The 22,443-nt window shown below is 40.8% G+C and overlaps 1 protein-coding gene across 7 annotated transcripts in view; it reads right to left on the bottom strand.

Moving 5' to 3' along the window:
- The window catches only part of INTS6 (integrator complex subunit 6), a 51,179-nt gene extending 35,598 nt beyond the window's left edge, over positions 1–15,581 (bottom strand). For all 7 annotated transcript variants that reach the window (XM_067291698.1, XM_067291703.1, XM_067291733.1 and 4 more), the window contains exons 1-3: positions 15,171–15,581; positions 14,830–14,907; positions 14,110–14,259 (exon numbers count right to left, since the gene is read on the bottom strand). In XM_067291698.1, the coding sequence (XP_067147799.1) occupies positions 14,110–14,259; positions 14,830–14,907; positions 15,171–15,281 (339 nt within the window). In that variant the 5' untranslated portion in view covers positions 15,282–15,581. The remainder of the gene's footprint in view (positions 1–14,109; positions 14,260–14,829; positions 14,908–15,170) is intronic.
- Between the last annotated feature and the right edge of the window lie 6,862 nt (positions 15,582–22,443).

The following is a 22,443-nucleotide window of genomic DNA, read 5'->3' as shown; positions in this document are numbered from 1 at the left end:
CGGTTTCCCAAGTTCCAAACATAGCTGAATACATTGGGATCTTATTAGTATTTTAGTGAATATATAATTGGCTATACAACCGTTACTACAAACTACTTTGCCTTTAAGATTTTTTTAATGCATGTAGACATGCACCATAACTATGCATATATACGTACACAGTATAAAGTACTCAGAGATGAACAAGCTTTCTAGTTCAGTGGAGTAGTAAATTCTTTCCTACTACCTGATAAGAAGCAAAACGGCTCTAAATAGCTTTCCCAGAGGAAGCTATGCTGCATACCATCTAACTAATATTTAGCACAAACACACTACGATACTCACTGACTTTCCAAAACGCAATGAAGAATATGCTGGGGGGAAAAAGAGCAAGAAGAGCAAGCAGGGTCTACCAGAACATTACTGACCCTAACTTCTCACCGGATACGCCACAGGAGCTCCGTGATCCTGTGGCCAGACCGCCTAGGAAAGCCAAGCCTGCTAAAGCAAAGTACCTAGGAATTACATCACGGTATTATCCAAGGGACTGATGCTGCATGATAAAAACAGCTTTGAAACTGCATTTAACTTTCTTCATTATGGCTGTCTTGGAATTGAAACTGATTCCATGAATGGGAACCACTGTGTAAGTGTCAGACAGACCCCAATGATTTAAGCCCGAGTGACTAAAAGCTGAAGAATATACTGGAATTCTGCACATGATGAAGATCTCTCTGACAAGTCAGGCTTCATGCATGAAGAAGGCTACTAACCACCATCTTTGTCTTGCTACCTCTAAGATTTTGTTACATTCCCTGTTGGTAATTCAAAAGATAATAAAACTTTGCAGTGATAGTAGTTTTGAGTTACTACTAGAATATCAAATATTTGTACTGTGGATGTATTTCAAGATCGTTTTCAGTAGCCTCACAAGAAAGTTTTATGAAAGCTAAACTAACCATTTTGAGTCTTACCCAGGATACAAGTGTTTTGAAGTCTGTTAGTCTCCAAGTAATAGAAGAAATTTTAATATAAAACAGAAATCTCTCTTGATGGCTTTTTCAATAGCAAAGAAGAGAGACTGGAACCTTATGAAATAACCTAGCAAAATACTATTCAGGAATTCCAGTACCACCATGAAAAAGGCCAGTATTTTTCTGAAAGTTATAAAAAACAGAGGGAGGCTATTTACAATTAACGCTAGTTCTTCAAGGTCTGCAGGCCATAAACATCTGGGGTACAGACCCACATTATCACAGCACTGAAACCTTTTTGTTATCCTTGCAGTATCCAAGATGGGAGGACTCATGCCCTGCCATCCTTTCAAGCTCAGCAGGTGGGAATACTGTCTCACCCTTAAAGACATGTTTCAGGAAGAACACAGTTAAATTAATCTCCTACTAAGGAGAACTTGAGAGAGCTCCACAAAGACTTACTTTAAGCAAAAGAAGAGAGTTTCACCACTTCTTGTGAAAGCAACTGTTATCTGGAATACAAATGATAGCAGCAGGTTGCTAGGAGCTCGAAGTGCAGCCCTCAATAGTCCCAAGATCCATAAAGATCTGGCTCCTCTATATATGCAACAATTTAACCAAGTCCATAAGGAATTTGAACACAGGGTAGCAAAAACAAATCCCTCTACCACTGAGGGATGAGGGAAAGAAAATGGTTTGATGAATGCTGAATGAGTCTTGACTGAGCTTGAATGAATAGCCCACAATGATAACAGCACACTATGAGCAACATGATGATTTGTGAGAGCACCAATTCCAAACATCACTACCGATTCCCATAAATTGAGCTAACAAGGTTTTCATCATAGCTTTAATCCCATAAAAGAAACTTTTACAATTGATGTTTGGCTAAAATTGTGTATCAGAGTTTCTCATCAACATAAATTTGTATTTTTACTTTGTAATTGTGAAACTAGCCAGCAGAGGGGGCACAAGTTAATAAAACATATCTTTTTATGTGCTAATCACATAACAATGAGATTAAAAAACCTGAGGCATGTTCTGTATCAATACTGTCTCAAAATACACAGAAACAGATAAGTACTTTTTTCTATGAGTGTGCATACCTAAAGAAAGGTTTGTAAGAAATGATTGTAATAGCACAAATTAAAAGTAATCAGTCATGGCACTCTACACTCTTGATCTACCTCTATGTTTAATCCAATAGTTCACTGTTTCTGAAAAGAAGAAAAGAACATACTGTTATTCCAGTTTTGCCTTTTTTGATCCTTTGCCCTTATTCTATTTCCCTATCACTTGGAAGCCTTGGCCACAAACATTCAACTGTATCCCCCCCTTTCCTTTTTTGTTTTTGAAGCTAAGAGATAGGAAGAACTATTTTATCTTCTTAAAGAATGGAGTTTTAAGAAACACTCTCTTAGAATTTAGCAAGGTCTAAACTAATACTTCCACTAACTCATCTTCTTTTCTCCAAAAGAAATGGAGAATGCAGTTTAAGCAGCCTTGATTTCTCCTCCACTCATTCACACACCGAAAGTCGGGGTATCGATCCAAAGGATTTTGCAGCAACAGTGACTACCACAAAGGATCTTCCCTCCATGAGGTAAAGAGATCCCAAAACCTGTATTCATTTGAGTACAACTATCCTTCACTACAGGCTATAGCAAGATTACTACAGGCAAAGTAATTTTTCATGTCCTAGACAATTCTTCTTTAGTTAACTAAATTACAAATACTTAAGAGTTGCTCCAACATCCAAGACATGCAGTAATCACAGTTTCTTATTTGGCATGTCTATGGAAGATTATGGAAGATAGTTACATGGTTGTCACTTCATCCCCTAGTGACACTACAGATTAACAGCAGATTAAGCGATCTTTGCTCTGTAGTATGATTAAAGTTTTTTGTATTTCAGGTGACAGAATAAATGAGTTGCAGGCTTAAACAAAAGTGGTAATATGAAACAAGAGTTAGCAAAGGGTTCTTCAAAACAACACAAGTGCAGCAGCAGACTATTCTTAAACCCAGATCAGATATTAAACTCATCAGCACACCAGTTACAGAATATGAATAAAGGGAGCATCCTTGAAACAGTAGCTATGTTCATAACACAGGCTACGTAAGTTCCATTTAAGAAAAGGAGATTTCAGGTTGTTAGGATGGATGAAATGGGATGAAAAAGTCACTTGCTCCTCATACTCAGAACATCAAAAGACGATAAAGCAACCAGACCACATCTCATGACTGTAACAAACACCTTAAAGGTCTATACTGCTATTCTTCCATTCAGCACAAATCATTTTATTAAGAGAATGAGAGCCAGAATGACATACTAAGGTTTGCAAGACCCAAAAAAGACTGCATCCTCCTGATCAGAGAGGTGAAGAACTAAATAAAGTTATGAAACTGAAAATTAAAAGGGATACATTTTTCAGCAGCTATTTTATAATTTAATATCAATGCTTAGACCTACAACATGTAATGATTTATGGCTTCAGTCAACTACTAAAGCTCCAAACACGTCATCTTACAGTTTTTTCTTATTCTGGAAGCCCTACAGCAAAAGCAAGGATCAAATCAAATATCACCTACTATAGGTAAAAGGGTTATGAAGACAGAACATCTGAATTGCCTAAGAAAATAAATCCCAAATCCTAGGTCAAAAAAAATCATAGAAATATATTTAAGCATATAATCTTCTTGCTTTGCCTGAGCTTACAAATTAAGTTCTATAATTACTTCATTGCATATCCATCTTGAAATGTGCATATCCATCTTGAAATGTGCAACACAAAGAGTTATCTGTGCTTAGTATCATTTTTTTAGAAGCTCATAACTTTACACGTTCTAGGTTCCCAAATCTGGCACTGGATATATTGCTTAAAGACTATTTAACTACCTGTTGTGCAACTTCAGTCATTTCAGAGTTGTACTCCAAACATTTGTGCTAAGAACAAAAATGAAACTAACAGCAAGAAACACCACTGTAAAAGTAACTCAAAGCAGCCAAAAGCAGAGAGAATCATTTTGGAATACAAAATCTCCATACTGAATTGTGCATGTGTGAAAACAGAAGGGATGTATGTCAAAGAAGCATTTTTATAGACTAGGCTAATACTGAACAATACAGGAATGATGAACACACAGTAAAATTTAAGATATCAGACTTCAAACCCCAAGACTCAATGAAAAACAATGAAACTAATGTTCCTAAATCATATAGTTTCAAAAATGCCACTTTAGTATAAAAGTTTGTCCTGTTTCTTTCATCTAAGAACAAATTTAATTGAGTTCTAAATAACATATTATGTAAGTGATAACTTCTTGATTAACTTCTAAGTGCTCCAGTTTAGACTAGATCCTTGATAAGTTTCAAAAACAATTCAGTCCTTGAGTCTTTTGCAATTTATGACAATAGTTCACTACTTGCCATCCTCAGAAAAATGTAGAATGGACTTCATATATAGTGAACTCCAGCACATAACTGAACAGTGAAGAACAGCAACGAACTGAAGAACAACAAAAAAAACCCTACTAATATTTTAAATGTGTAAGCACTGAAGTGACAGATTTATGATAATCCTGAAAATGAAAGAAGTTTAACTTTTTTGCACAAAATTAATTGAAATATATAAACAGCAAAACAACTGTAACCATATCTGGAACTTATTTTTAAAGCAATGGAAGTTGTCACTTAAAGGGATACATGTTATCAGCAAGTTAGATTAGTAATGAATCACTGGTAGAATCACTCTGAATTTGGATAAATCAGCAGACTAATCATGGAGGTTTCCAAACTTATTAGAAATCTAAGTGGCTGAATTAAGCAAATGCAAGCTGCTAAAAAACAGATTATATAAACTTCAGAAAAACAAATGCCAAAATAACCAATCCAGACCCAAACATAACAACTTTAAAGTCAGCCCCAAAGAACCTGGCTTTCAAGATTATTTTGATCATATTTCCTACAAATATTTCTAAATGTTTTCTTCCAAAAATAATTGACCTTGTCAGGCTTTGGATCAAGTCCCTAATTATCTCAGCCTTTCTGCTTCACAGCCATGACTTTACATAGCTGGTCCTGGCTCAGGCAGCGGAATTCATAACGCTAAGCCAGGCCTGTGTTCTCCATATACTGGAGAAAGGCAAGTTTCACTATTGCCAGCATACAAAGTAGTGAAACACCAAAAAAACCCAAGGTGAAAAAGCTGAAGAGAGGGCTGCATACAAAATTCTCCCCTTTTTTTGGAGGGGGGTATTAACCCAGAGTACTGATAGGCAGCCTGAAGGTGGCATATTGATGCATGAACATCGGAGAGCTGCCCCAACACTCCACCATGATTCTCTCTTGGAGTTCATCACCACTACAGCCGGAGCGACTTAACTACTACAAAACAGATTCTGAACCACCACATTTCACAGTCCAGCATATTGAACTATCTGAATCAATCAGCACTTTAATTTCACGTCACAGTCACAACTTGCTTCAAGTTTAGCACAACTTTGACCTCTTGAGGGGGCCATAAGCTCAGGAGTGGAGCAGAGCAGACAGCTAGGAGATGGATACCACTTCACCTGTCTTACAAATAGCAATGATAAAATCAAGTCAACATTGTGGGATTCAAAGACCCTGGGGTCTGGGTGTTGGGTGGAAAGAGATAGCCACTTTTTGCTCATGTTCTGTACACTGTACACAAAAGCAAAAATGTCAGTCTTAAATTAATTCCTGTGACAAATATGCTGGATTTGTTAAACGTAGCTTTTTGACTCAAGGAGACATTGACAAAATGCATAGCATATTCGGATCATTTATCCTCAAACATTACCACATTGGATGAAATCAGATTAACACTCTTTTCTCCACAAGCAGCAGCAGTAACATGTAGATAGAAAAACCCATAAGATAAGGAAAGTGAGAGTGGCTCCACTGAGTAGACACCAAATGTGATTACTCAGGTAAAAGCTTCCTGGCCAAGTCAACAATGGCATATGAAGCACAATTTTCAATATGTATATCCTTCAGTTATAGTCAGAAACCATACAATCTGTATCACAGTTCCTGCCAGATCAGTCTTTTTTTAAAAGACCTCAATGTTAAAGCCATGGATCTACATTAGACATAATCAACGCTTTATTTATCTACTACTCTAGTTATCTACCACTGCAGTGCTGCAAGACCCACACTTACTGCCCATTTTTAGCAAAACAGCAGATCAGATTTTGACAAATCTGTTGTCCTCTCATGCAACCAGAAATCTTATCTATTCAGTTTCCCAAACATACTCATTCAAGTTTCCCAATTAAAGTTAATATCATGTCTTGCAGCTAGTGACTTCCTACCTGCCTGCTTTATATAGCTGTAGGCACTAACCCAATTTCCCACTGGAAAAATTTAGGCTTAAATCTATAGTGGACTGGAGATTTATGTAAGCTAGGGCAAGTCAATTAACTTGGCAGAGATACTGTCTCTAGAATGAGAACAACAGGTGCCCAGATAACAAATACTTGATTTCTCATTACTATAAAACTGAAATTGCCTGTACACTACATTTTTGAAACATCTCGTCCATTGGGGTCAGTTTCACAGTACTAGATCCCTTAAATACCACCTTTCCATCTTAACTTAAAATAAGATATACGGAGAACAATAAAGAACTTAAAATCCTATTTGCTATCAACATTTAGAATTATGACAGTAAAAATATGTTGATGAGTAGGAAACACTTCATGATCATCTGGTATCTTTTATAGACACCACAGATATATACTACAGGGTCATCAGAAATATCTGCTGGGTCACTGGCTAGTCCACCTTCTTTTGATACACAACAAAGATTTATCCTAAATACTCAAATGACCATTATCTCCTATTTGAAGTACTACCTTTTTCTGAAGTAAGACTGGTCTACACTTCGAACAATTAAAACTAACACCCTAATCATGCAATGCAAACCACACATCTTGATAGAGTTCTGGATTAGCCAGATACTAAAACAGGATCACAAATTATATGAAGTTCTGCTCTGTTGCATAAAGAGCAGTTGAAAACAACTTGAAAAAAGGGTCACATGATACAATGCTAAAAATCACAGCATGAAACAGAAACATTAATATGTTCTTTAAGTGGGAGATGCAGATATGGGAATATTCTGTGAACTAAAAGACTCATTTTGTTGTTAAAGGTACACAATATATTACAAGAAGAAAAAAGTAACAGCAAGCAGGACTCATGCAACACAATTACAGTTTCAATTGAGCCTCAGTTGAATAAGGAAAATCAGAGGTATACATGAATAACATTTCTTCCCTTCTCCCTTCAAGCCATATGGACCATTTACAACAGAAATCCAAGGCTTAGAAATTGTAGCTATTCAGTAAGTGAAAACAGGCTTAAAGAGAATAAACATAATGATGCAGACACCAGGGGAAAAAAAATAAAAACTCATGCTTCACAACATAAGCGATCTCTGGGCTCTGTATCTACAGGGTTTAATCTTCCCTGCCATGATCATAACATAAATACAAGCTTTTGCTTTGCTTCCCTGACATTTGGCTGTGATGAAGTGCAAATGGATGTCCAAAGTCAAGACTACTTCAACTACAGGCCACCTACCTTTAAGCACCTAAGAAAGCTAGTATATCTAAGGAGTCGTCAATGAACCGAGGCAGATAAGCTTCTCCAGACAAAAAAGTCAGGGCAAGAGATATAATTTTGGTACTCCAAATTGCCCTCAGACTTCTCTGCTCACTCTTCAGTAAGGCCAAGAATACCAGCCAAAGACAGACACCTAGATCAGCTGCTTAAGCTTTGGCAGCATGACTGCCCTCACCTCATCTTTAAAATCAAAGTCACAACTAACATATTAAGGTAATACCCCTTCCAAATCAACTTTTATTGCTTATACTAAGCACTTAAAGAACCAAAATGGCCAAAGCACCTTTGATTTTCAAAACATGAGGAAGTTCCTCCCTTGTTTCTGTTAATGAAACAGACTGATGAGATCATGTTGACCAGGAAAAAAATATTTTGTGCAAGCTTGTTTTAACTTTTTAATTCTTCTTTAAAAATATGCTGAATTAGAACCAGATGAGTTTAAGAACACGCAAGTTTGAAGTGATTGCTATTTTTAAGACTTTCAGCTTTCCCAGAGCAACAAGGTTCACCAAAAAGCATGCAGTTCCACCTCCCGATGTGAAAAAGACACTGGCAACAATGCTTGCAATGGCTCACATTAAAGGATACCATGAAACAAAATTACATAAAAATTAAATGTTTCAAGGAAGGAATGGACCAGATGGCATGCCTAAAGGTTACAGCCACAAAAAAAAAGAAAAAAAGAAAAAAAGAAAAAAAGAAAAAAAGAAAAAAAGAAAAAAAGAAAAAAAGAAAAAAAGAAAAAAAGAAAAAAAGAAAAAAAGAAAAAAAGAAAAAAAGAAAAAAAAGAAAAAAGAAAAAAGAAAAAAGAAAAAAGAAAAAAAAAGAAAAAAGAAAAAAGAAAAAAGAAAAAAGAAAAAAGAAAAAAGAAAAAAGAAAAAAGAAAAAAGAAAAAAAGAAAAAAAGAAAAAAGAAAAAAGAAAAAAGAAAAAAGAAAAAAGAAAAAAGAAAAAAGAAAAAAGAAAAAAGAAAAAAGAAAAAAGAAAAAAAAGAAAAAAAAGAAAAAAAAGAAAAAAAAGAAAAAAAAGAAAAAAAAGAAAAAAAAGAAAAAAAAGAAAAAAAAGAAAAAAAAGAAAAAAAAGAAGCAAGAAGCAAAATATTTCATCTCATCATGAAAGAGGTGAGAAAGATTCAGACTTCCACCAGCACTTCACATACAGGTCTTTGACATAACAGGAACTTTATAGGTTTACACTAAGACCATTTCTACTCCATAGAAAATAGGAGACTATGAAAAGTCCTTTTGTATATGTATCAGAATTTAAAGCTTTTTAAAGTGATCATTACCATTATCATGCTTAAGCTTGCTATACTGTTTTCTATCATCTGAAATTCTCCCACTTGGTTTTGGTGGGGAAGGGGAAAGAAGAGAACGGGAGAACAGCTGCTCTACAAAGTGCAGAACTGCATCTACCAACACGAAAAGCAAACTGCCTGTGCAACAGTGCCAGCATGACAAAGCAGGAAATGCTAATCTAAACTTTGGTTCCAAATTTGGATGTACACTCCACACAGGCCATTCCAGCGCAGTGTTTATGACCCTAAAATGCCAAGACAAAAGTCATACTTGAGGAATTTTGACTTTTGAAAGCAAGGAATTCCAGTAACAATCCTCAAACATCAACCAGAAAACAAAACTACTCAACTACTTAAAGAAAACAGAATTTGTCACTACTGAAGTACAATGTGTACAATGTTAGGGAAAGATATATATATATATTTTTTAACTTCAGCAGACCTTTGGCATAAATGAGCACATAAGGAAGGAGTCTAAAATCTACAGTCTAAAATATGTGCTTTTTTCTTTCTTAATCAAAGCTTAAGCGTGCCTACAAATACAGTTATAATTGATCTCCTAAGCATGTTGTTTATATGTACTTGAAATATGGTAGTATTTTTGCCATTACATCAAAACATACTGATCTCTACAGACCAATGTGAAGTTTTATTGTGTGAACACATCAGCAATATTGTTACTGTAGCTACAAATGGGTTTAATCATACATTCAGAGAAAACTATAATGTAGCAGATAACCTAAGATTAGACTGTTTGATAGCCACACATGATATCAATAAAAGCCCTGGATAAAGTACATCATTTAAAAAAATTCCATTATATGCAGGATGCCTTTCAACTTCCAGGTCAGGAAAACAACCTTCCAGCCCTTAGCATATTTTTAAATGTCTCAAAATATCCTTACTCTACTGAATTCCATTTAGACTTTAGTTTGTTTCAAAATGTCTTAGTCATGGTTTTGTATGTATGTGACATGCATTGTAGGAAAAAACTTCCACCAGACTGAGCACAGGCTTGTAAGTCCTCATAACAGTATTTCTTGTATTAGCTTAAATTCAGAGTAGCTTATTCATCACTGTGAAGGAAAAACATCTATCCCAAACACACTTGGATTACGGCAGTGTTGTAGTTTTCTTTTTTGTTTCACAGCAACTCAGTTAGCATGTGCTTTTGTTACATGAAATCTGTTTATCAAATTAAACTCATCTCTCAGCCAGTTTTACCATATCAACAATCACGATTGTCAAGAAGAAGTGTAAGATACTCCACTGAGATAAAGAGCCTATGCTTTTGGCAAGAGCAGTTTCTACCCGCAATACTAAAAGGAAATTTCATCCTGAATAAAATTTGAAGGTACAGTTATTAGTTAATATAAAAAAGCTTGATATCTCAACTATTTTGAAAATCCATTCAAATAAGTATATTTTCTCCTCATTTCATGTCATACTGACAGTAAGAGAATCAGAGTTTTAGCTATTTCAAACATCCACCAGATTAAAGTTTTGATACAGCTGTACTGGTCCTTTGCATACGAGTATTGAAACACCAGTGATACATATTTTAACCTACCTTAGCTTCATAGCTCAGCCTTAGAAACTTTACTACAAACTACAAAAAGTTCAGTATATAGGTGGCCCAACTCAACCACTTATTTACATTTTTGCTGTATTAGATAAAAGCTATGTTTTTCATGCTTTTTATTTCAGTGGAAATAATAGTTTCAGGAACACATTTATTGGTATTAACCCTTCAGTCAGTTATAACAAGCTGCATTTGTTTGCCTCATTCATAAAAATATTCAGTCAAATTGTGACTACAAATGTGCCGAACAAGCCATAGCTGCAAGATTCACCAGTGTATTACAGGAAGATAAGTAAAGGGCTAGTAAAAGGCTTGGTTTTTCAGAGTACCCAAAGCAATGGAGAAGCTGACTCGGGCAAAACATAACAAGAAAGACAATTAACTAAGTGCAAACTGGGCTAATGAAGTGCAATGTTTTGTGTGATACAATACTGAGCTTAGTGAAATTAATGTGCTTAAATTGCTCTCTTACTAAACACATCTAACTCCTGTGTGCTTTTCTGTTAAGCTTTTTATAAAAATACAGAAGGTGAAGAGGACCACTATTTCTAGCTAACACAAAAAGCTGACATCTTAGCTGAAGGTTCATTCTTCTGCTATCGTAATCAGCGCAAAGCACAGTACATGGAAAAGATTTGTAACTATTATTGGACTCAAGCAATATAATACAGAATTTATCAGACTGGAAGTGTTGTAGAAATTAATGGGATAGTCACCTTAAAAATATATATCCTTTCTAAAAACATAACAAGTTCACCTTAAGTATGTCAAAATATTTTCCTCTAGTTAGTTTTACTGCTTCCCTGTGTACTTGCTTATTGACAAAAATCTTCACAAAAATGTGGATCTAAACAACCCTTGATAAGACAAAGGGTTTATAAAGACTATAGCATTAAAACGAGAAGCAGTTTATGAAAAAATCTTCCAGGTTCTTGATAACCTAAATGTGTTGACAGTGTCCCTTTAAGATCTGAATGTGAGAAACTGTGGTCAGCTAATACAGCTGTACACTTGGTAACTCAATCATCATGAGCAACTGAGTCAGTACTTATTTACTGAAAAAGTAATATGATAAATAGAAATACTCATATTAAAGATGTGCACATTAATGTTGCAAGAAAATATGAAGCAGGAGCTTTTCCTCAATTTCAGAATGACCATTCAGCCATCACTCTTGTTCAGGAAGTCAGCTGATGGAGAACTCTGGTCTACTTCAAAAGAAATCAAGTGTAGTGAGTCACACTGCCATTTAAACAAACAGTTCAATGTTAGCAAGGGGATAAGACATCACGCTGTTGGATGGCATAACCAGACAATCTCACCAAGTTTGTGTCATATCTTGTCATATGTACGTATACTAAAAATCTGATTTACAATTCATATATGAGAAACAAAAGTGGATCTCAGCAAATATTTTAGAAGCCTGTCAATCCATCAAAAATAAGAACATTAGCGAAAAGATGTTAAGCCAGAGAATTTTTTTTTAAAGAAAAGCTTATTAAATGTGTATATTTATTACTTCACACAATACCACACCTAAGATCATCTAAATATTGTGTTTTTGTAGAATTCTTTTCCTCCCATTCTAAGATAATCACTCTTCAAACACTTCTGACTGCTGTATTTTAGTTAAGTGAACAACTCAAATGTTCTGTGATGTTTATTTTTTTCAACTCTTCAGAAACAAAACAAGTGAATGAGCACTTTATGTTCAGGGTGGAAACTATTTCAAATATAACCGAGTATTCTGACCACTTTTATTATCCTGAATTCTTAAGTTTCTCATGGCATATATGTTTAAATACACATTTATCTTAAGCAAAAGTAAGTAACATCAACAATGGTGAGTTAACAAAGCATATTGCTCAAAGGCCAATGTGAACTTGAGGAAAGTTAACCGCACTGAAACTCATTCCATGAGTGCTGAAGGACCAGTTAAGTGCTCCTAAATTTAATCTGATTTATGAAAACCTGCTAGTTTGATTAGTAGGGCCAGAATGGGAACAAGAGACTTCAGATGATCTGGCACTTGCTATAAAATCCATCTATTATTGCAGGCACTAAAAAAGGTTAGCATCTAGTCACCTGACTGCACATTCGAGCATCTCTTCAACAGTCTGTTCCACATGTGGAACAGAGCAACTAAAATACATAAGCAGGGGTGGGTTCAAGCCCTGAGAGAGACTGGTAATCAAAACAAACCAGACAAAGAAAAAAAACACTATTATACAGACAAAAGAGCAGCTATTTGCAGTAATGAACGCTAACCAGTCAAAACAATCATGACATGAACTCAGCTGCCCACTTGACTGAGTAGTTGAGCACAACTGGTTCTCTCAGAGCAAATTATTTGACATGGGCTTAATTAGAATTTTAACATCGTCAATAGCAATGGTAAAGGGCAAGTATTTAATGTGCGTGCCTAGAATGGTAAAGTTAAAAAAGTTTTGTATAGTTCATGTAACTGAACCAAAAATAATGGAAAGCAGAAGAGATTAGCACACAGATATATAAGAGGACAGCAGATGGGAACAGAGAGAGAAAAAAGCCATGTGTGGAACTAGCACTTTTTTTTTTTTTTTAAAGTTTCATCACTAAACTGGCATTTTAAAAATGTTTAGGCTCGCTTGATCACCTAGTGGCAAAGTCATACAATGCAACGTGAGAGAGATGAATTTCCTTCCCAAACAAACAGTGCATGTTATCACAGAGACTGTGCTCAGACTGGGGGGGACGACTTATTTTCACAACCACATACCCATGTTAAATACCAAGAGGAATAACTAATCGCCAGACAGGAGAGCAATATTTTCCATGAGAGCAACAAATGAAATGGAGAGATTCAAGTTAGTATGCCTTCTGCAAAAAATGCACAATATACTTGCCTGATACTAATAATGTCCATTATTATGCAGAATAAATCCAGGTTTGATCCAGTGCCAGAAAGAACTGGGTGTGCTTCCTAAAGCATATGTTTAATGTAAAGTTACTGGCTTATCGCAACTCATACTACTGAGCAAGAGAATGTTGGAATACTCCAAAAGATGTCCTGCTTTAAAGTGGCAGCTGCATCACAGGCACTAGAAAAGCACAGCTTCAAGGCTCTGATACAACAGGCAGGTTTATAAAAACACAGGTGTTCAGAGAAAGTAACTCACTGGAAAGAAAAGATTTTGAAAAAGACATGCTCTATTCAATATTTCTGAAACATGCAGCACCTTTAGAAAAGCAGCTCATTCCTCAGAGTGTACTTAATTGACTATGCAGCACTGTATATGCAGGGAAAACTTTTCATAATCCCACCAGGCTTATCAGCTAAGGTTCTGAAGCATATGATTTGTTATGAAAAAAATGACAAAGTTTAACTGAAAAGGTCAACTTGAAGGCTAAGTTAGCATTTAAAAATTGAAGAATAACTGAAATAAAAAAGGAAAGTTGGGTTAAAAAAATACAGTCAGCTGTACAATCAACCACATTTCCTCAAACTACCTGAACTCTGCTTTTCTTTTCAAGAAGCCCCATATTCAGCATTTCATGAAGATGCCATTTTGGACAACCAGTTAGCTGTCGTCCCTGGGAAGTTTGTATTTTATGATTTTTCCCCCTATTAATAGTCAACCTACCTGCCCATAGTTGTCTATGCCAGTTACTAATCTATTTAAATTTAACAAATCAAAAGCTGTCCTTAGGGACTGGCCAAGAGTCGTCAGTCCTTCAGCCTGAAGGTTTTTGAGTTCATTCATAAACGTTGCGTGGTTTTCCTTCCATCCGGCCTGAAAAGAGAAACGTGAGAAGACTTATGCTTCGGACGGGAGCTGCGCACAGGGTGACGCACGCCTTCCTCCCGGGGTGCGGAGCGGCGCCCTCCTCTCCGCGCAGCGAGCCACGAAAGGCTGCAGAAACACCCTGCGAGTTAGCAGGACTCGGCGTCGCGGGCTCCAAACCCTTCGCCCCCCGCCGCTCCCTCCCCGCACGGGACGCGCTGCGGCGCGGTCCTCGGCGCCCGGCGCCTGCGGGCAGCGCCCCCGGGCTCCGCGCCGGCGGGCGGCGCTCGGCGGCAGGCCGGGCCCCCGCCCGCCCGGGCGGCCCCCGCGGGCCGCTGTCACTGCTCCCAACTCGGATAAATATCCCCCACAGTTCATTGCTGCTCGCGCCGCGCCGCGCCGCGCGGGGGGGGCTGTCGGCCATGTTGATGTCAGCGCCGCCGCCGCCGCCGCCGCCGGAGCCCCAGCCCCAGCGCGGGCCGCGGCGGGCGGCGGGCGGGCGGCCGCCCGCGGGGGGCGGCGGGGAGGCGCGGCGCGGCCCGGAGCGGCGCGGGGGGCGGCGCGGTTAGCGGGGGTTACCTTGATAGCGTAGGGAGGCTCCTCGAAAGTGACCAGCATGTACCTGTCGCCCCTGCTGGCCGGGTCGCGGGCGCGGAGCTGCGGGGGTGGCGGACAAAGCGAGAGGGTGAGCACGGGGGCGGCGGCGCCGGGCGGCCCCCGCGCTGGAGCCCCCGGCGCGGCCCGGCGCGGCCCTCCCTGCCCGGCCCTCCCCTCCGTGCCCGCACACACACGCACTGCCGCCCGCGCCCCCGGCCCCGGCGGCCCCCCGCGCCCGTCCTCCCCCTCCCCTCCCCTGCCCTCCCCTCCCGCACAGTCACTCTCGCTCTCTCTCGCCGCCTCTCGCAAGGCAGAGCCGGTACCTTCATGAAAGTCTCTACAGCGCCTTTGGCTATGTCCAGATAGGTGGTGCCCAGATGGGTGCGCTGGTTCATGGAGGCGGACGTGTCTATCAGGAAGAGTAAGATGGGCATAGTGCGGAGGGGCCGGCGGCCGGGCGGCTACATGGACGGAGGGCGGGGGGCTGAAGGGAGAACCGCGGGGCGGGGTGGGAGGAAGGGGGGTAGAGAAGAAGAAGACGGGGGGGACAGGAGAGGAGTAAGTGGCTGTGAGTGCTCTGCACGGGGAAGGGCGCCTCCCCGCTGCCCCTCGCCCGAGGAGGGGGGGAAGGGGGGCAACCCTGCCTGCCCTGCCCTCCTTTGTGTGAGGGGCCTGCTCAGCCCAACACAGGCTGGTTCATGAGGGAGAGGCGGATAGGGCTGCACTGCTGCTAACCTTCCCCCCGCTCCCACCTTCCTCCACCGCCGCCCGCCCTCCCCTCCCCCTGTTGATGTTACTCAGAAGTTTCAGGCGGAGCAGCAGCAACCCCACCACCCCGGCACTTTCTCTCTCTGACTGAGGCGCTTCCTCGCTCGCCGCCCGCTTTTAAGGCAGCCTGGGCAGGTCGGGGCCCGCCCCCGAAGGACACGTCCCCGCGCCACGTGACCGCCTCCCGGCCCCGCCATAGGGCTCCCGGCAGCCTCCTCATTAGAATATTCAAATCGCCGGGGGAAGGCGGGGCGGGGGGCGGGAGGAGTCGCGGAGGGAGAAGGCGGCGGGGGAGCGCGCGCCTCGGCGCTGCCGCCGCGCAGGCGCGCTGCCATGCCCGGCGGGGCGGGAGGAGAGGGGGGCGGAAGGGTGACATAGCCCTGTGCAGGGAGGGGCGCCGCTCCGCGGAAAAGGGTCGTGGCGGGGCGGCGAGGGGGGCGACTGAAATGAACCCGGGGGGTGGCGGCAGGGACGGGGGAAGGCCGCCCCGCTCGGCTACTCGGCGGGCGCTGAGGCGCTGAGGCGCTGCGGCCGTTGCCCGCGGTAGTAACGGGCGGTCGCCCGCCCCTGCGCTGGGGGCGGCCGCCGAGGCGGGGCGGTGCGGTGCGGGGCGGGGGGGGCGCCCGGGGGAGCGCGGGTCGCCGGCGGCTCCCCGCGGCGGGCGGGGCGGGGCGGCGCCTCCTGCGCTGGCGGCTCGTCTCGGCCGGGAGCGGGCGGGTGAGTCACGGGGGAGGGGGCGGCGCCGACCGCCGCGCTCCTGGCGGCCGCCGCGGCTCTCCTTGAGGCTGCGGGAAGGTCTCGCGGGGGCCTGGCGGCGCGGCGCGGGCAGCCCCCTGCCCCGGCCTTTCCCCCGGGAGGCGGAGGGCGGGGGCAGCCCCCCGGCCCGGCGCCATGGGGGTTTCTTACCGCGGCACCCTTCTGCCGCTGCCCCCGCCTCGGCTTCCCCTGGCCCTGCGTTTGGGCGTTTGTTTGCTCCCCCGTCACCCCTGTAAGGCGTGAAGGACGGTTCCTTCCAAGGTTTGAGGGGGGTTTGTGTCTGTGGCGGGGTCCTCTCTACTGTTCAGGTGTCGCAGCTGTTACCTAGGGGAGGCCAGAAAACCCGAGGTCCGAAACGTGCCAGCCCTGGAGCCTGGGGTGGGGGAGAGGGGGCTCCTTGCTCGGGGAAGTTAGTGCTTGGGCTTCTGGCACGCAGTGCTTCCCTAAGCCGTCATACCCAGTGGGTTTAGGGTGCAGAAAACACTGTTCAGGGCCATTTCAATGGTAAATTCTCAGAGACCTGGACTGGCTTTTCACTCGATGTAAGAAAATAAATAAATAAACGTTGCCTAGCCCTAGCAGTGACCTTTTCCCCTGCATACAGACAGAGATTAACACTAATGTTTCTTTGATCCATGGTAGGGCACTCCAAATTTCCTCCTTATCAATCATGTAATTGTGGAGTATTTCCAACCAATTAACGATGAAGATCTCTGTTCTTGGTTGCTGTTTTGGAGTTTTTCTTTCCCCAGCAGTTGTGTCTGTTGTTTATGCTCTCCTAGCCATGGAGCACTAACTCTGAAGCCATTTCTTAGCATAATCAGTTCAGGAGATTGCTCTGCTTCCTATCTGACTTGATATTTTTCCCCAGCTTGAGCTGATGTGCTTTCCCAGCCACTGCTCTACCAGGTATGAAACCACTGTGCTCCTTCCTTCTCCTTAAAATATGAAAATATCAGCAGTGTTCTGGTTTGATTCAGCTTGCTTTTCCACAAGATTTCTGCCTTGTTAGGCAAGAGCTGGTTTTGACTTTTTGGTTTTGCTTTTTTAAGATTAATGAAAGATTAGCATTTAGTTTCTAGGAAGGCTGAAGAGAGAGGGATAGGAATCATATTTCCATTATAGATTTGTATGCATTCTTATGCTTATGAGCAGATTATTCTGGCTTTACTGTTGGGGTTGTATCTGTGACCTGAGGCATTGGGGTGAAGTGAGGGATGCTTCCTTTCAGTTCAGTTGTCCATTCAAGGCTGCTAAGGAGCCTTCAGTGCGAAGGGCTCCACAGGAGCAGGAAGAGAGTCTTGATCTTTGGAGTCTGTGCGGACAAAATATGGTAACTGGATTGGCAAATAAGTAACATCTCTTGCTACAAGTATTTCTCAGTGTGGATCTTGCTGGCAGTGACAGGAGTGACCAAGCTTCTGTGTACCTGCTGGCTCTTGAGCAGCTTGCATCTTTCCAGCAGTGCAGTTTTAGAGTTCCAGCAGTGGCGGTGTGTCTTGTGACTGGCAGCAAGGCTGTTCTGGTCCAGGTTCTACTGGTTAATCTGAATCCCCGCTGCCAGAAGAAGCAAACCAGCAGGTGCTGCTGAGGCCAGATTGCTGGGTGGCCCTGGAATTCAGCTGCATGTCAAGCCCCATTATGCAGGAAAACATTTGGACTATCAGAGAGACGTGGTTCATGGTCATTTTCTGTCTGCAAATCTCTATTGGAGCACCTTTCTTCCCCTCAGCCCTCCACGGAAAGTGGCATGTATCTTCTGGTTCTCAGTCAGGTATGCTGCTCTTAAGGTCAACAAGACTGGCTGCTGCTAGACCAGTAATCATCTCCCAAAGGTGGTGGGATTCAAGTTGTTAAGTAAAGGCTGCTTTAATGAATTGTGCCTTGGGATTAGTAGCTTCATTTGGGAGTAATGTTGAGTAAGTGTGTGTTGTCAGCCTCTAATTGGCTTCCCTTTAAATCTCTGAGATAGGCACATTCTTCAGACATGCTACCTTTTCTTCTATTTGTATGTCACTGATGTTTCATTGACCATCCAAATAAAAATAATGTCACTCTTCAGTGCCAAGCATTATGCATCTTCTTGAGGAGCATTGTAAAAATGGGAAACTTCTGGAATGTAGCCTTCTCCGAAGGAGTGGGGGGGGGAGAGGGGAAGGCAAAGGCATTTTATAGCACTGCCACACCAGGAAAACATCATTGTGAAAGGCAGCCTGAGACATGCAGACTTTGCATAAATCCTGGTAGGTCATTTGGAATTTTTGATTTTTCTTTTTACTACCAGTAAACTAAGAGAGAGAGAGGGGAAAAGACATTAACTCTTAGTGGTAGAATCAGTCATAACCCAGCATGAGTTGTGAATCAGCATGAAAATTGCAAGCTGTAGGCACGCTGTAATTTTTTCTTACCAACATGAGAGGAAGGTGGGACTGAAGCAGCTGGGTCTGCTCTGTCCCTAGTGCCCTCAGACCCAGGGATTACCACTGATAAAATAATCTCATGCACCAAACTTATATGCGGTTCCAATGGAATTTATACAAGCAAGAACACTTTGTGAATTCTATACGTACTTTCTTGCTATTATCTTTGAAGCCATTTAGAACATTCGGTCCTTCCTGCTCCTGTGCATGTTATATTAGATCTGTATTAGATCCCCTATAGGGCAGAATGAAGGTTACTTTTGTATTGCCTGTGGTAGGCATTAGTACTTTTCTATTGGGAGCTGGCCAATTTGATTAATGTTGAGAAAGATTCTTTTAAAAAAAGATAATCAACCCAAGTCTTAAAGTGTGTATTGGCCTCTTGATGTGAGAGTCTTAATGGCTAGTGCTGCCATCAGAGTTGCATTTATAAATCTGTACAAGGAATTTGCTATGAAGGAACAAAACCCAGGGATATTAGTGCTTATGCTCATTACTGGTAGAGCTGACACAGCTGAGCAGGGAAAGAGCTTGAGACTATCCCTGTCAAAACAGATGCATCTTTCTGTGGTTTCAGCTTTTTTACATGGTGGGCAAATTTATACCCCATGTGTAGTCTAAATGAGACAATTCTATGTTTTCTCTTAAATCTAGATGAATGGTCTCAGCCAGCTCTGTCTGAAGGAATACTTTTGCTGTAGTGATAATGCATAAGATTATCAGTTTAGATTTAAGATGTAGAAAATATTTCTTTTCCAGCTTGTTTCATACATGGATTTTGTTTCTGTTATTTTTCATACATCCATGAGGGATTACGGAAACACATGCATGTCTAAGAATACTCATTTTCTCATCTTCAGAGAGGCCATTGTCCGACTGAGGACCACGACAGTATTAAAAATGCAAATTTGGGTTTAACTTTGAATGCTAAGTCCATACAGCAAAACTCAAATATGAATTTGAAAATGTATATTAAAACAATCATTTGAAAAAATGATACCAAAAATAGTTTGGTATTATTTGCTATTACTGTTTTTTTTCTTAAAGTTAAACTTTTTCTTCTCCCAAATGATATTTGTTTAATCATCTTTTTCTATATCATCACATATTGTCAGCATTATTTTGTCCTAAATAACAGGCTTGAATGGAAGATGTTATGTTAAAAACCTTCAAGCGGATCTTGGAACTAGAATTGGCAATATTACTTTGATTTTTTTTTTTTTTTTGGCTTGTCTACTCCTCAATACAGAACTGTTTCATGAAGTTTATTTCAAGATCTTGGTCAGCCCAAGTTTAACAACACAGAGTAAATTTTCTCATAGCTTCCTTTAGAAAGCTATTCCATAGCCTAGTAGATTGTCGCTACTAAGACTTTTTTTTCCCCGTTTAAAGGTCTTAAATTTTCCATTGCTTAATTTTGTTATTGCTCATCATCAAAGTATATATCCTTGAAGAGCACTCTGAGTCTCAATTTACTCTTTTAATACATGTATCCTAATCCTTTTAGTCTTCCTTTAGCCAGGCTCTGTGCATTCACTTTATTTGCTTTCTTTATAAATAAAATGTTATTTTCCATTTATATTGCATACATGGTAGTTTATATTGTTGGGGTTTTTGTTTGTTTTTCCACTGATTTCAGTTCAGTGGTTTTTAACCCTACTTCCCCCTGCCCCCCAAATTATTACCAAAGAGAAACTGACTCCTTACAGTTCAAGGTAGCTTAGGAAAACATACAATATTCAGCCTAGAGTGAGTAATTACTGAGAAGGCTGGATTAAGCTGAGATGTAAACCCAGAAATTTTTCTAGAAAAGCACAGGTTGATTTTCAGAGTTGGAAACAATGTTGTTTTTTTTTTTCTTTCAATGTCAATGGAAATCATAGGAACTTACTACCTACAAAACAAAAACAATGGCAATTCTTTCTTCATAATTCCTACATTGTTACACAACCCTTCCCCCCCCCCCCCCCCGCCCCCGTTCAGTGTTTCAAAATATTAGGAAGGCTTTGAGCAGAGGTACAACTGAGATGACATTAAGATAACTGGATCTCAAGTTTTTATGTATGTTCTAGGACCTTGTTTGAAAATGTCTGTTTTTTTTTTTTTTAACTTGCAGAGCCAGCTGCCTGCTTTTGAAACTGTCTAGTACCTTTTAGAAGTCTGTATTTTGACTTTCCTAACACCAGAACGCAGTGAAACAACATTGCTTTGCAGAACGATGACCTCTAAAAAAAAGTTGCATTCTGGCTTCTCTTGGCCCATCTTCAAAGCCAGTCTCATTTTCATTATTCTTCGATTGGGAAACCCAGAGGATAGCCTTTGAAGCTTCCTAAGGATTTTTGTATTCCCCACCACCACTTCAGTCATCCAAATCCTTTGCTGTGTTCTGGCTCAATAGTTGGAACCACAGTGAACAGCAATGTAAAAATCCAGGAGTATATAGTTAATGTGGAATTGCAAGGAAACTGGGATTATAGTAGTTTGATGCTTTGATATAGTTTGGTTCCTAACTATTTAGGTTGTATGTGGGTACTGAGAGACTAAGTTCATGAATATTTGTGAAATACTGTAAGATCTTCCCAAGGAAGTTATGATAGAATTGCATGGTAAAATTATTTTCAGAAGAAAAACTAACCTCTTCAAGGGCCATCTGTGCTGTGACACTTAAGGGAAGTCAGTCGATTAATGATGGAGAGGTTGCAAGGCACCTGAATGGAAGATGAGGAGGCTTTTGTAATTAAAATCAAATTAAACTGCATGTTTGATACATGCTTTTCCTTTAGTATTACTGGCCCTAGACTGAAAGCTTTTCTAGGCAATGGGATGTCTTCATATGTATTTAACAGTGTTTAACACAGTAGGACCTTTTCCGTTTGGTACTCTGGGGAAATATTAAGTTTAACATGGAGAAAACTGCTTAAAACAAACACTTAAAAATTACAGTTGTATTAAGGTAGTACCTATGAGAGTTTAAATTGATTTACAGTTCTTATGTATCCTTGACATGTTACATTGCTCCTTTCACTCAAGGCAGGATCCTGGTCAATAACAAAAACCTGTCTTGATGCCAGTCCTTCAATTTTATGCTGTCTCTTGGGTATCTCAGCTGGCAGTGTTGAGACCCAAAGAGAACAGAAAACACCCTCTAGCATATAAAAGCTAGGGTGTTTTTTTTTTTCCACCTGTCATTTTTTTTTGCTTCTTCTGAAGTTATTTTCTGTCCCTTGAGATGTTGGTAGCAGCAGGCAGCAGCATTCCACTTGATTCCTGATAATAGCACAGTGCCCTGGAAATACTGCTATAGACTTCTCATCTTTCTCCCCACTGAGCCCAAGCCATGAAAACAGAGATCTTTGCTTATGCCAGTGAAAAAAAATGTTTTTTTTTCTTGTGAGTAGGGCCAGAGATAATAGTTATCTCTCAAACCATCTGTTGGATGTAAGATATCATTTGTAGCAATCCATCCTGGGCTTGTTTAGCTTTCTTTTCTTGCACTTTTAGTTGTGGTTGAAAGCTGCAAAGTGTACCATCGTGGGTTAATTCAGTCCTTCACACAAGTACGTGTAATACACAATGTTGGCATTTAGGCTATTCTCAAGCTGACAGGAACAAAACTATGATAATCTTCCCCCACAACACCATTTTTTAACCA

This window comes from Apteryx mantelli, chromosome 1 (genome assembly GCF_036417845.1).
Source record: "Apteryx mantelli isolate bAptMan1 chromosome 1, bAptMan1.hap1, whole genome shotgun sequence".
NCBI lineage: Eukaryota > Metazoa > Chordata > Aves > Apterygiformes > Apterygidae > Apteryx > Apteryx mantelli.
This window is presented reverse-complemented; position numbering and strand designations above follow the sequence as displayed.